This window comes from Cinclus cinclus, chromosome 13 (assembly GCF_963662255.1).
Source record: "Cinclus cinclus chromosome 13, bCinCin1.1, whole genome shotgun sequence".
In the NCBI taxonomy this organism is placed as follows: Eukaryota; Metazoa; Chordata; class Aves; order Passeriformes; family Cinclidae; genus Cinclus; species Cinclus cinclus.
This window is the reverse complement of record NC_085058.1, coordinates 5,815,081-5,830,375: the sequence shown is the minus strand read 5'-3', so window position 1 is coordinate 5,830,375 and position 15,295 is coordinate 5,815,081. Positions and strand designations below refer to the sequence as shown.

The 15,295-nt window shown below is 39.0% G+C and overlaps 1 protein-coding gene across 3 annotated transcripts in view; it reads right to left on the bottom strand.

The window, feature by feature from the left end:
- The window catches only part of RORA (RAR related orphan receptor A), a 357,182-nt gene that overhangs the window by 97,899 nt on the left and 243,988 nt on the right, over positions 1-15,295 (bottom strand). For all 3 annotated transcript variants that reach the window (XM_062501320.1, XM_062501322.1, XM_062501321.1), the window contains one exon: positions 8,167-8,196. In XM_062501320.1, coding sequence (XP_062357304.1) covers positions 8,167-8,196 — 30 coding nt within the window. The remainder of the gene's footprint in view (positions 1-8,166; positions 8,197-15,295) is intronic.

The window sequence follows — 15,295 nt, the reverse complement described above, 5'->3', positions numbered from 1 at the left end:
AAAAAAATCCACTTGGACTTCTGATGTTTGAACAAATGGTATGAAGATCATGTTTGAATCCTAATTTTAACCCAAATTTAACCCCAACGCTTTGCTGTATCTGGTGGCAATCCATTCACAAAGGTTCACCTTTCCATAAATATTGAGGTGACTTCAAGGAACTGTTCAAATCAAACCAAATGAGCCTTGCATAAGTCTTGTTTAGAAAGTACAGTTGTTTCTTAGAGAGCTATTGCAAAGGATGTATTCAAAAGTACTTCCCTGTAAGCACAGTTAGATCTGGCTAGACTTAGACTATTATTCTTAGAGCCAAAATATGCAACCCATACATTAAAGAAGAAAGTCATGAGCAGCAACACTTCATATTTGCTTTCACATTGTTTGCATTAAAAAAATATGCAGAATACAAAAGCAGATTTGGAGAAGTCTCATCTGCCAATTTTCTGGTGCCCAAGACACTCAAAAATGGAAAAAAACCCCAAAAACTTAATGACTTTGCAAAGAACAATTTGTACTACTCTCATAGTTGGATTAAAGTCTTAAAATGTGAAAATATAAGGTATTTTAAAGCTTAGATTCAGCCCATAGCATAGTTCTCTTCTATAACCAAAATTGTGGACAGCTGTTCTTACCAAGCTGGAAATATTAACTTCATGTAACAGCTGCAAGACTTCTAAAGACAGGAGATTTTAAAAACAACAAAAAAATAGGCAATGCCAAGAGGGCTGATGAAAGCACGTTTCAGCCAGCAGGATTCACTGAAGCAGCTGCAGTAGGAATCAGAGCAGTCCTACACCTCCCCTGCTGAAGTGCATTGTACCACAGGACGTGTTCACGACTTCATTATTTCCTACATTGGATAGATGGCCGGAGGAATTAAAAAAGAAGGGTACAAAACATGCAAGAGCAACTTCTATGAAATTATAAAGCAAGACTTTGGTACAAGAGAACACTACAGACATTTCCCATGTATTTACTGCCTGCATCCACAAACAGTTCAAATTTATTTTTGAGTCACGTCCACAATCTTTTAATGACCATCAATCACACTAACAGAATTTAGATCTCTAATGTCAGAAACCCCTTAATGATCTCCTAACTCTTCATAATTCCTTTAAACATGGGCCTCCATATATTTTTTAAACGTTAAAGAGAATGTCTCTGCCCATCTTATCTGCTTCCACAAGAGCGACCAGAGAAAGAAATGAAGTGTGAACAGAACTGGAATGTATTGATTTGAAATTTAGAAGTATTTTATATATAATCCAACATACACTGACACAAATTTTCATACTGGATTACTAGCATTTTGCAAATACTTTTCAGTCTTCTTTTGTTTAAATTGCTTTTCAACTCATTTGCAGTTTTTCTCTTGCTCTGGTTTGCATACTACTTCATTATTAAAGGCATCAAAAACATTATCTGATGGTATTTACCAAAAAACTCCCAGTAAAGTAAGCCCATAAATAATGGCTAGAGCCCAAAATCCCAAACAGATAGAAGGTGCTCCATATACTCAGAACAGAATCAGAGAAGAGACCTGATATTATCTTCTAGTGCAGCTAATAGACAGAGTTCCCCATGGGACTTCCAGGGCAGTGCATTTAATTGCCTGCTCTATTAGCCTTAGGGAAAATAAGATGTTCATTCCAAGTGTGCCAAAGGGTTTGAGCCCAGGCACATGCCAAGCTTTTGGGCAACCAAGAGATGATTAGAGGCAACAGGTTTGTCTCAGCTCCGACCTGTTATTCTGTGAGGACACAAAACATATAGTAATAAAAATTCTTTTGATACTTTACCCATGGCTGTTTCCACATGGGTAAAGGGACTGGTCTCTCTCACAATGTTGGAGTTTTTACAGAGAAAATATTTCACTGGTGCAGAACTGCCAGGAAGAACCAGATCATCCACAGATTTCACCTACAGCCATGTCACGCACATCACACATCCCCACCCACTGCCACTCTATGCCACTGCATTTCCTCTTTCTCACAAGCCAGCCAGAAACACTTTCTGACTTTAAAAATATTCCCTCCTCTCCTCATTATTTGACAATGCCTTCATCTTTGCCCCTGTACTCCATAATTTGGCCACACAAAAAAAGGCAACATTTATTCTCTCTCAGGCGACAAAAAAGCTACTGACACCGTGTTTTTTGTGGCAACCAAACCAAACTTTCCACAGGGATGGCCTCAAAGGGGAATTAAAGGCACAAAGCTGAGTTGCTGATGAAGAGACTTCCTTTGGCTCACAGCAGTGAAGGTTAAAAAAAAAAAGAAGAAAAAAAAAGAAAAAAAAAAAAGTGTAGCAGTAGTTCAGTAAAAGTTCTGAACAAGAAAACAGCCCTAGATAGCTGTCTTCAGATTCTTCATCAGGGCAAACAGTGCTTCAAGGACAAGCAGGAAAGTAGCAGCTATTTGAGGCAACTTCATTATAAAATCATTTTTAATAAGCAGTCTGAACAAAGGGAAGGAATGCTCTTGCAGAGAAGCCCCCAAGGGATCTTAAAGCTGCCCAGTAAATTTATTAGGAGGTTACACACAGGGGACCAAACAGCTATTTTATTGGCCTCAGGGGACAGGGTTTAGTTTTCACCTGTTCTCTTTAGGCCTCGGTGCTAACAGCAGTTCCTGTTAACCATCACTTTTCTGAAGGCTCCTGTTTTGTGAAGGAAAAGTATCGTGTACTTATTTCAGTCTGCACATGAAACACATGAGGTGAAGTTGACAATACAATGCACAGTAGATAAGTAATTATAAATCAGACCACAAGAAAATAATCACAGTGGCTTTCCCCTTAGTGCAATTAAACAAATAACTAGCAAATGTTGAGAAATCTCCAACAGTTGCAGCAAATACAATATTGAAAGTAAAATCGGAGAAGAGAAATCTGGGTCTTGGGTTCCATTAAGCTGCAAACATTAATATATGCTTGTAGAACTTTGGTGGAAAACAGTTCCAGAATAGTAGGATATCTGAGAAGCTGAAGACCTGTCTTCTGCCCCAAATCTACTTCATTTTTAACAAGCAGTGTGCTCTTCTTAGTAACTGCTTAGAGTCAAAGATAGGAAGGATGATGCAGGAATGGATCTCTGCCCAGGACAGTGTTAAAGCCACGCCTTTGACTTCACAAACAAGACATTCCCTTTTTTTGGCTCACTGTGCTGTAGCAGCAATACAGGCACAGCACTCCAAGGTCCAGGCAAAGGCTCTGGGGCTTGTCAGGACAATGGGCAGCTGTGGAGACACCTGAACCCTGACACTCCCACTTCCCAGCTCTTGTCACACGCAGTGGACAGTGGGCAGTCAAGCTGACCTCCCTATGCTACATCAAGACTTCCCACCTGCAGTTCAAACTAGAAACGTGAATTGCTCCCTTAATCCAGAGCTCCTGTGTACTTATCAAAGAACACCGAGTCAAGACACACCCCTAGACCAACACCTACAGCCAGGTGAGTGCAGGAAAGTTCCAGAGCCTGACGTGGGAATGAGGAAAGGGGTTGGGATCTCTGATATGGGACAGGTTTACTCCTACCCTTTGCCAACAAAGTTGCCAGTTCTTCATGCAAATGGTTTTATTCAGGGCTAAAAATTAAAAGCACAGTTTCCACTTAATTTTCCAGCAGGAGTTCACGTCATTAAAATCAGCATCCAGCTTTGGAAACATTTCTTATCTGCCAGAAATTAACTGAAAGGATAATTTCAGTTTAAGTAAGGAACAGTTCACCTAAAATTAAGGAATTAATATAGAGATGTCTACTGACACAGTTGTTTAAGAAAAAATACTCTAATTTAAATATCTTGATAAATCACAAGAAACATGCTCTTTTTCTCCAAATGATGATAACTCAGTCTAAATAAATGAAGCAGTTGTCACTTCTGGCCTCAGCTCAGAAAAGCCATGATCCACACTGTGGTGACAAGGAACTGTAGTTGCACTACCACTACAAAGTCGAACCCAGCAAGCAGCCCCTCGTTCAAAGCAGCACCTGGTTAATGCAAGCCAGGTAAGAGCACCCTGCAGGTCCCCACCTCTGCTCTGACACGTGTGTGACACTCAGAGCCAGGGCTCCTGGTTCTTTTCTGCTGTGAAACAACATTCCAAAGGAGCTCTGGACAGAAAATTGTGAGGGAGGCTTGTAAAATCTATGCATGTTTTACTATCTTATGAATGCAAGGAAAGCAAATGACTGAATGTGTCTGGCCATCAGTGCAGATATGAACTCCAGCTATGCAACCAAACTCCTTCAAAACTTCTGACTGTGGCTCATTACAACTCAAACAGTGAGAGAAAGAAGGTTCCATTGCATCCTGGATTCAGTACAATACTCGCCTTCCGGGTGCATCTGCAGGAAGCCCCTTACTTAGAGAGTCAGACAAGTTCAAATCCATTTAAGAAAGTCAGCACCCGAGATAAAACAGGGATCTGAAGCAAAATAAGGTGATTGATTTGTGTGATAGCTCTGAGTCACAAGTGGTCTGGTAGAGGCCATGAAACTAATTATATGAAGTGTGGCAAGATTTAGATTTAAAATGCCAGAAACAAAATACTATATACTTCAGGACACCCTAAAGCCCAGTGGGTTACTATTAAATGCCAGGTCCTTTGTAGCCTTCTGTTTCCCAGAATGTCAGACTTTTATCATCATTGGTACAGTGATGCCTTTCTGAATTTGCAAAAAGGGTGAAGTTGTGCAAAGTTACAATTCACTTGGCGTACTTTTCTATTCAGAGCATGACATGGCAGGAAGAGGGTTGTTTTACAAATATTTCTGCCAATGAAATGATCAGTAAAGAATCTAAATGTCAGTCATGTCTTTCTCGAGTCAGAAAAGAACTGAAAGATCAGAAGTTCCACTTTGTACGGAAGATGAGACAGGACATGTCCTCTACCATCTGACAACTTAACTAAAGTGATGGTTAACCTGACAAATAGCCATGTGAGCTCAAGAGAATAATTCTACAGAGAGAAGGCATGCATTTTTTCCTCAAAAGCCTGTTTTAATCTTAAACTTGAACTGAGGCAAGAAGGGCATTTTGGGGTGGACAGCATTTATTCTCTTAGTGCTCCTTGGAAGACTACTGCACTCCCTGTTTAAAAGTGTTGGATTTTGAAACATTTTAACTGTGACAAAGAGAAAATGTGGAGAAGCACCAATGAAATAAAATACTTGCATAAAATTAGTTGCTTCAAAAAGGATAAAAATCTCTCAGGTTTTATTTAGATATTTACATTATGAAAGACCTGCATTTCTTCAGCACCACTATTTTGCCTGTACATGTACAAATATTAAGCTATTGTTAAATTCAGAACTACCTGAGCACTTGCCATCAGCACAGGAGTTCAGTTTCAGCAGACTGGACACTTACCACAGATTGATGCCAAGAAGGAGATAAAATGTACCCAGACCCTCAAGCAATAAACCCAGGAAAAATTAAGTAATGGAGACAGACCCCCAGCAATTTCAAAACCTGCACAATTAAAACAGCTCTTAGGGTGAAGTCTGAAAAGGGTTAATCTGATGTTTGAAATGCATCATGTATCAAACTTTCTGGCATTTTGTTATTTTTTTTCCCTCCATTAATTTCTTTCCTCTTTTCCACTCATTTTCTCCACTCCATTTCTTTCTCCCTAATTAAATCAAAGGTCATTAGAAATGTTGTAGTTTACAGTCAGTCAACACCCTCACATGCCACACATCGTAAATTTGGAATAAGACAATTTCATCCATATTTCTAAAAATCAGAGCAGGCAATATATATACACTACACAAAGTGCTTGCAAGAATGTTTTTTTTTTTTAAATTTTTTTGCAGAAGTCCTACTCTCTGTAACTTCATTTGGATACATTATTTATACTTAGGCAAAATGATAGGCAAACTCTAGAGCATATGTTGGTGCACAAACCCTTTCTCTGTAATTTGTAGTTGCTAACCACTCAGAGTTTGTAATTCTTGTATTTAAAACTGTGAGTTTTATTGGCTACTTTTTCTATTCAATTAAAAAACCTAATTCTAGGCAACAAGGGTTAAAAAAAGCTTATTGTGCATGATGTTGAAACACCAAAGATGCACAATTTACATCCATTCCTACTCTATAAGAATTTGTCATAACAGGAATGAATTCTAAAAGAACTTCAACCAAAACAGAATGAAACCTCATACATATTTGCTAGCAAACATAGCTTACATTTTCATCATGCCAATTACAGCCTATTGCTCCTTCTATTTTAATCTCTTCTTAATGGACAAGCTTATCTTCCCATTATTCAGGCAACTTTTCTGTTCATGCTTCAGCAATTGCATGACAACTGATTAACAAATCGGGGAACTACTCTTTGACAGTTCTCTTAGAAAAGCACAGAGTTCTCAACATGAAAGACACTGGGACCCTAATTTCTGTTTGAACTAGATGAAAGGCCTTGTATGGTGAGCAGTACTAATCATCTCTCACAGCTGAGAAACACATCTTTTTTTTCATCACAGGCCTGAAACGGCTTCAGCTGAGATACATGGTGACAACATTGCACCAGTCTGGCATGGCTGAGGATCCTGTTTCCTGCGCTCTTTATGTCTGTGGTCACTTCTTCATCATCCCTACAAAATTCCCAGTACTGCAGCTGGAGCCGTGCTTCTGTGGGTCAGTTCATGGCACTGCTGTACAAAACCCAGGGTGGTTTTTGCTGATTCCCAGGGGGTGTTACAAACCAACATTCACCTCTCCACAAGAGAGCCCGGGACTGAGCTGGCAGAAGCATCCAGCTACTCACAACCTTGAGAGAGGGGTGGCCCCATGCCAGGGCTGCCCCCGTGGGCAAGGCTGTGCAAGGAAGCTGGACACTGCCTGGCCTGTAGATATATGGAATATGTCAGTGTCCTCTGCTGTCAATCCCAGTCAGCACGAGCTCAAATATTCACCAAAAACACCGGGGTCAAATTCTGCCCTCAGCTGCCTGCCTGTAGCTCTCATTAAGTCCAACAAAACCATCATTCAGCCAAAGAGGGTCTAGCCTTCAGAATGCATTAAGCAGCAAGCCCACCTGAGGAAAGGAGGACCATCGTGCTCTGAAAATTTGAGACATTTAAAATTTGTTTCAAAACTCACAAAAATCAGCTTCTCATTTGAGATTCTCAAATCTGCTTTTTATCTCTACATAGTGAGAATTCACCATCTCAAGTCAGATTTTTCACTCCATGAGTATTACAAAACCAGAAATGAAATACGAATGAAAGCCATTTAAGACACTTTATGACATCCTAGCAGCTGGGGTGAAAATACTTCAAAATGCATAAAATGCATATATATTTGTAAATTTTGAGCAGCCTAGCACCTGTTTTGTAAGAGAGTTTTCATGAGAGTAACAGCCTCAGCTTTAGCCTACTCCTCTTTCAGATCCTGGCCAAGTACAATTCTTGCCAGATTTCCAAACCTCCACAGTATCTGAAGAATCTCAACCTACTCCTTCAGCTACAAATCCCAGTATTTTCTCAGAATTGTGCTTTGAGCTCCCTGCAAGGTAGATAAGCATTGATCCCCAGAAATGACATCTTTGACGAGGATTTGGAATAAATTTATATGTAAGTAAATGCACACATCCAGAGCCATTTCCAAGGTCACCACTTATGGCAGCTGCTTGCTTAGATGGTTGAGAGCAAAACGAGAACCTCCACTTTCCATCGAGTTCCTTAAGCACAAGCAGAGAATGATTTCTCTTATAGGTTAGTGCATAGGAAGGGACAGAAGGTGTACAACTAAATTATTTTGACCTGAATCATACTGCATCTATAACAGACATAAAAATAGCCATTCTCCCCGCCTGTATTTTCTGGATATGTTAATTGTCAGCCAGGTGTACGGTACATCTAGTAGATATAGCATAGAATTCTGCCTTTCCTCACAACTTTCTTTTTCTGCCCTCTGACTTAACAGTGTGTTAATATGTCATGAACATATAAACTTAATATGTGGGTACCATATATGCACACACACATTGTACATCCAGCAACACTTTGGGCGAGGACTGAAACCCCTAAGGCAGAAAAAAAATCACAATTTTTAAAACTGAGCTTTCTCAGGCCAGACTAACACCGATAAGTGTGAGCACCACAGTAGGGCCTAACAGAAATTCCATTTGTGAGAGAATGACAAATCAAAAGATGTTACTTACATGTATGAGTCTTCTTTGTTACAGAAATACCTGTAGGGAAGAAATGACACCAGTGTTAGCAAAGCAACCACTGAGTAAATTCTTTTGACATATAATTCATCATTAATATATTTTATCAGACACACAGCAGCCACTCCAAAAGAGGAATGAAAATTGCCATGATTTGTACGTTAAAGGTGGAAGGATCTCCCCTCTGTGTGAAGATTTTAATGGTATATTCTCTCCTTACACCTCCCCACTAAATGTTTTAACATGCCTTGCTTCAACTTTGTTGCTGCAATGCATATCTCCACTCTGCTGGTTTAAAACTGGAGCTGATACAAAAAGAAGATACCAGTAATGCTATGGAAGCCCCCTTTATTTTCCATGGCTAAAAATTTTCTCACATTCCTATTAACCAGTGCCCATTAAACCACCCAGACAGAACGGATTTGAGCAGCACAAGTCATTTGCTGTGTTATCAAGTTCAAGCAGTTCCTTGATGGTAAGCTGTAGCTTATGCTCATTAAAACCAAACAAACAGCTCTCTCAATATGAATATGGCTTGCCATAATTCCAAGCCAGATACAAATATCTCCAAGCCATTAAAGATAGACTGTCTGAAGTAATAAAGATGTTTTCATGCTAGACAGGCATGTGGCAGCAATCACCAATGATGGTCCAGTGCCAGGGTAATTTGAGAGGCATTTCAAAGAAAGCAACAGAGTGAACAGAATGAGGCAAAATTTGTAATACCAAATAAAGATAAAATTAACTCTGTTAAATGTCATTGGAATTCATGCTTGAATACAAACAATATTGTCTCCACTTTAGTAGATAACTGGTGACATACTCAGACCCATCAGTATTTAAGCTTCACTCTCCTTGGGGGTAATTTTATGAGATGGTAAGAAAGAGGTTACTGGAAGCAGTACAAGTATTTGAAGCATTTAATTTGTGACTGAGGTCTGAGACAAAATTTTGGAATTGTGATTAATATTCCTGAAAGAGAGGGAGACCTGAATCTCCTTTGCTACCCTCCAACTCCTTCAACCATGTCTTCCAAAACAAATTATATGGAAATAAATAGACTTTTATTTCAGACTTCTTGGTTGTGCAGCATCTAAGAAAGGCAGTAAATTACAGTAACTCAGAAAAATGAGGACACTTTATTTGCAAATACAGAGCTAACTTCCAAAGCAGTTTTCAAATTATTCGTGTTTTTGATAGATACATAAAACCCTCGTGCCAATCCCAAATATTGAGCTATCAAATTTGACATAATTGTCATGAGTACTTTTTTTAAAATCACACTTACATTGCTACTGCCATTTTGGTTTTGAACTACCAAGCACTAACAGATGTTAGCACTGAGGCCTTTGTTTTCCCTGAAAAGCTAAGAGGCTTCAGGCTTTGGGAAGTGAAGTTCTGAGTATTTCCTTTGGGCAGTTTTGTAAATGTGAGGCACTGGTAAGCAATTTATGGAAATCATAACACTAGAACTTGATTACGTATGTGTATTAATTTAAATCGAAATGCCCAAGCCAAACATGCACATGCCTCACACAAGGAATCAGGGTTATAGCCATAAACTGTAGAGCCAATGTAAGTGATAAAAACAAACAAAAAACCCCCAAGCATAACAAAAAGAAACCCCTTCAGATATTAAGTGTCTACTACAGGGGCCAAATTCATCCTTTGAATTCATGATTTGTAAGAGCAAAACTACTTGGGTTTTCATTCCAGTCCAACCATTACTGGATGGCTCAGAATAGGGGTCAGGACAGGACAGGAGAATGTGACAAGGAGGTAAGTTTTGTTATAGGAACAATAGCTTAGGGCAAGAAGAGGGCCCAAGTGAGAAGAAGCAGAGAGATCTGAAGCACCTACATCCAAATGTATCAATGGTATTCATGTAGTTTTTTGTATGAGTGCAAACCCCTCTCTCTAGGTTTTTCCAAGGGTCTGCCTCACCCTTTGCACCAGAAATTAGAGCTGCTTTTGACCCATGGGCTCTTCCACCTAGAAAGAGCATCTGTGCTGCTGTTTGACTTCTTGAGTGACCCCTTAGCAGCAGGTACAGCTCCTGACAGCATCCTCATCTTCACAAACTGTCCAAATATCCCCTAGAAAGACACTCTTGCCTTGCCCTCACCTATCTGGTTCCTACGATTTTAAGGCTGTTTTATGGAATGGAAATGCAGAGGAAAAGGCCTTAAATGTGAACACCATTTGCAAAACCTCCTCTCCCAACACTAGTGCTAATAAATGGATACAGCATTGCTCTTTCAGCATTATGGGAGCCATATGTGTACTTTTCTCAGCAAATAATGCTTCCTGTAAAATCACTTTGAACAGAAAGTGCTTATGCTGTCACTTCTTATTACTCACAGCCTCTTCACAATGGGATTTGCCACAGCACAAAACAGACTTAGCTGTATTCGCTGACTGAGGACCCACTTTCCCTGATATATGAAACACTGCACTGATGGAAATACTAGTGCTTATATTTTTCTACTTTTTTTTTTTTTCATGTGAGATGTGTAATGGGTTTTTCCAAATCAGATGTTTCCATAATAATTACCGATTATAATCTGGTAAAATCTTTTAGCTGGTTTATGCAGATATTTTTAGATAACCTTTTAAAGCAACAGCTTAGAGGTAGATATTTTTGCATCTTCTTCATTATTCCACTGGTGGTTGCATTGAAAACAAAATATTTTGCTTTGAGCTGTGGTTTTAAAGTAGCGGCAATCTGGTGGAACAAGGATGAATGTTGCCAGTGAGTTCAACAGGATTAGCTTTAAATTAATCAGCAATCTTCACCAATGTAAAATAAATTATGAAATTTTAAGTAACGTTCCTTTTCACCCAGACAACTCTAAGCAACTAAAAAAAAAACTGAGCAAAAAAGGTACCAGCATATTGAACTTAGATAAATTATAACTAGTGATATAAATATAAACATTGAAGATGCAACACTGTAATCAGATTTCCTTGCATTGAAGGAAGCCAATGACTGCTATTCAGAACATTCAATGTAGGTAATAATAACCTAGAAATTGGTGTATTGTGGGAAAAAAAACAGTCAGAAAACCAGTTAATGTATAAAGGGGGAGTTACAAGAGCTCTGGCTCTCTCTGACCAGTGCTATATCCCACTTGCATCTACATGTGAATGTCTTTCCTGTGCAGTCACCGCATCACTTCTCTTAAAATCAACAGGGTCTCTTGAGAAACTAATTCTGCAAGTCCAACACACATCAGTAATTTTCTTCACAAGATCAGGCACGATTACCAAGGATTGCTCATTCCTAAGTATTTCTGTGGCAGGACCATCAGTCTATGTAGCTTTGAGAATAAACCCTAGATTAAAACCTAAACCCAACACACCACTGAAAGACATAGATTTATTTTTAATAAGTAGAGCACAAAGAACCTACTGATTCCTTTAAAAATGTTACTTAATATAAAATCCCATTTTTAAATGGGTTTCATTTCAAAATGTGATAGGCTGGAGAAGCAACTGCTTGCCAGTATTAGCACTCCCCTACACTGCCAACATTCCATTCTCACTGAACAACAAACATAAAAAACATAAAGAGAGGAAGAAACAACACTGTAACTTCAGCGTTGCTAATACAGAAAGACTTCCTGACTTAACCAAGCAGACTTCAAAGTAAAGCAAAGGAAATGTCATGAAAATACCACAGTATATCACTGCCATGGTTATCAGTGAGTGAAAGTTTCAGTATTACAGTTATCATAGAATGTATCACTTCCGCAGTGCAATTTGACATTCCTGATCAACAGCAAATCTTAAACAAATTAACTTCTTAGACTTTTCATCACGGCTATGCAGTGCTCTTTATAACAACAATAGATTTTTTTATTTTTTTTTAATCAAAAGAATACACCATTCCCTTTCCCCCTCCCACTAACTGTATGTAATTTGCCATGATGGGTGGTATTTACAAAATTAGCTTGCTGGATGCAATGAACTTTGAAAAGAGTATCTACCAACACAGACAGGATATTCTTTTGCAAGCTGTTAGCCTGACTGACCTTCACTAGTCAACTTCAAATAGAGATAACAATGTCTTAAATTACAAAAAGAGACTCAGATATTTTATACATCATAAGCTATTTCTCACAGTTGCCCATCCAAATAAAGCAGCATAATGAAACACTGCTTACTCTGTGAATCCAGATCCCTGCTGCTGTTGTACAGTTGTCAGCTTCTCATATTTCAAGGGGAAAATACACTTTGATGTACAGAAAGATAAGTAAAAAGGCCTTTGTCTGGCAGAATACATTACTCTGCAAAATATCAAAGTAGAATATTCTTAAGTGCAATTTTCTTAAACCTCCAAGAAAACTCTCCCTTAGAAGTCTGTATGGATAAACACAGGCATCACCAGCAGAGCACACAACTAAACTCCAGGACTTCTGTTAGGCACCACTGTTCCCCTTTGCTCTGCTTTTCGTGTCCAAATCAGGTGTTTAACACTGCTCTCATCACAGCACATTCTGTAGATGCTCTGGCTGTAAGATGCTTTGCTCATGTGGGTATCAATACCCTTCTTCTTTTTTCCGCCCCCCCCACACTTTCTCCTACCCTCCCCTCAAGCCAGCATTACGTCCCTACTGTGTTTTGGAATTTAGGCATTTTAGGACAGATTGGAAATTCCAGAGGGAAAAAACCCCAAACCTTAAAATTTTAAACTCTAAGCCTCCTGCCTGACATATTGTGTAAAATCAGAAAGAAAACATTACAAGCTTGGACCCCACTGTGTTTCATCCTGTCACTCCAATTCCTCTTTACTGTCACCACACAAAGCTGGCAATTATGGCAGAGGATTATATGTAACACCAGGACACTTGCAGAAAACCTACCAAGGCAGAATAAAAGAGTTAGGTGTGCTCAGAAATGAGTTCATTCTCTCACAAACTTTAATAGTGGTTTCTATTTAAGTCTGTATGGAGCTCTGGCTTCAAGAAATTTTGTAATCCTTGGGGGCTATTGTTTATGCTGACCAAGGTGAAATAACACATATACAAATATTGCAAACACAACTTAAGTGAATTCACTGAAAGAAAATCATGTAGCAAAACAATGTCCTTGTCTAGGACAGAAGAGCTGTTAATGATGATCAGCACGGACTGCTGAAAGTACGCTAAGTAATTTCACTATTTTGTTTCAAAACTAGATTCTACTGCTTACAGCTCACTCAAGAAAAAATTAAAATTAGATTCTAGGGTAGCATGGATCAAGGATAACAGCCACTAGTCATGAACAAACAAGGAAGCTTTCCAAAGTTATGACACCAGCTCTCCAAAATAAAACCAAACCCAAACGTCTATTAAAAAAAAACAACACCTCAACCTAAAATATGATGATGTAAGTTTTTAAACATTTCAGATTTTCCCAGACATTTTCACATCTTTTATTGAAAATGAAAGATCTTACCATGTGAATAAAGGTTTTAGGTTTTTTCAACAAGTCTAGATCAATCACATTCTCAAGTCCATAGTCAAAGTCATAGGAATCAATGTTGACCTAAACAGTTCAGTACTGAAAAAACTCCAACCTTTCTATCCTAAGTTTCCTAGCTGCTCCTTGTACCTAAGTTCTATCAACAAATTATTCACAGCTATATTTTAAAGGTGTTGCTTTAGTATTACTCCTTGAATCATATGGTTACATCTGAATTAGCTACCAAAAATTTTCCAGAACACAATCTTTTACTTTTTATTGAAATACAAAGTATTTGAAATAAAGAGATTAAGAAACCCAAGGATGTTTTAAAAATGTTTGTTGTTATTTTACTGAGGTAGACTACTTTTTTAGCTCTCAGAATTCAGACTGGCTTCCTACTTCTGTGAGTGACTTCCTACCCCATCTAGGCATTTTATGATTTAATTTTCCAGCAGCTGACAGCCTCCCCCACCTTTAAAGTGAGAGTAGTACCTGTGAAAACGTGAATACATGTGACTTCTTTCAAAGTTAGAGCATTCATAAGAGTGAAATCACCACTGTACTGAGTTGTCACCTGTACTACTGACAGTTAAAAGAATTCCCTGCTCTTTCTAGACTTTTCCCAAATAAAGAATTCTTAACAGCTCCAAACTGATTTTCTGATACAAAACTGCTCCTAATTGTAAAGATTATGACCTTTAACCATTTCTTCCTTCTTGCACAACCTCACTGAGAATCCCTCTGAGCCTTAATGCATTTTTGTCCTCAAAAATAAACATTGTCTTACACTAAGAAAGAAAAAAAAAAAAAAGCATTTGCATTAATTAGCCATAATGTTCCTACATGACAAATGTCACCAGAGAGTAGATGAAATAACCATCCTACATTTATACTGCATTCCACACAATAAAAGTCAGAGATAGTTCAGAACTCTATGTAGGACTCTTTCCAGCAGAAATCTTTATAGGAACACCACAGATCAGCTTTGTTTTAATGACTACTTGTTACACAACTGAGTGAATCACAAGGATTTCAAAACAGCCTTGAAGCGCAGCGCAGTTACATGGACAGAATCCAGGCCAATGTACAAACTTGCACAAATCCAAGCAAGTTCCTTCAGTCCTTGGGGAAAACAGGGTGTAAGGAAACCCAATATTTCCTAAAAAAACAGTCACAGACTTTCTGAGTACTGTATCTTTGCTTGAGCCTTGCTGCAATACCATTTCACAGAGTTTATCAGTGACAGAAGAGCCTTGGCAGGAGCATGGCAGGCACCACTGTAGGCACAACGCTATTTCCTTCCTGTGACACTGAAAGAACAGAGTCCCCTTTTGCTGAAGGCTCTGTCCTATCAGCACATTAATAGGAACAATTTGTTTAACTCACATTAGAGGTATGGGCAAGAAGCTCCGCAATACGTGCGGTCTCCTGAGGGGAATCAATCAACGAATTATTTAGGCTGGAAAAGACCACCAAGATCACCGAGTCCACCCATGGCCTACCACTGCCAGTTTTATCCCCGAGCCACGTCGCTCAAAGCCAATCCTCACCACTGGCCACTCCATTCATTGACTGCAGTCCTATCTTAGTGTGAGCCTGGCCAGTGAAAACTTCCCAGCAGGTGCCAGCACGACACAAGGAGCACCATTTCGGCATGCTCCCTGCTGGCTGA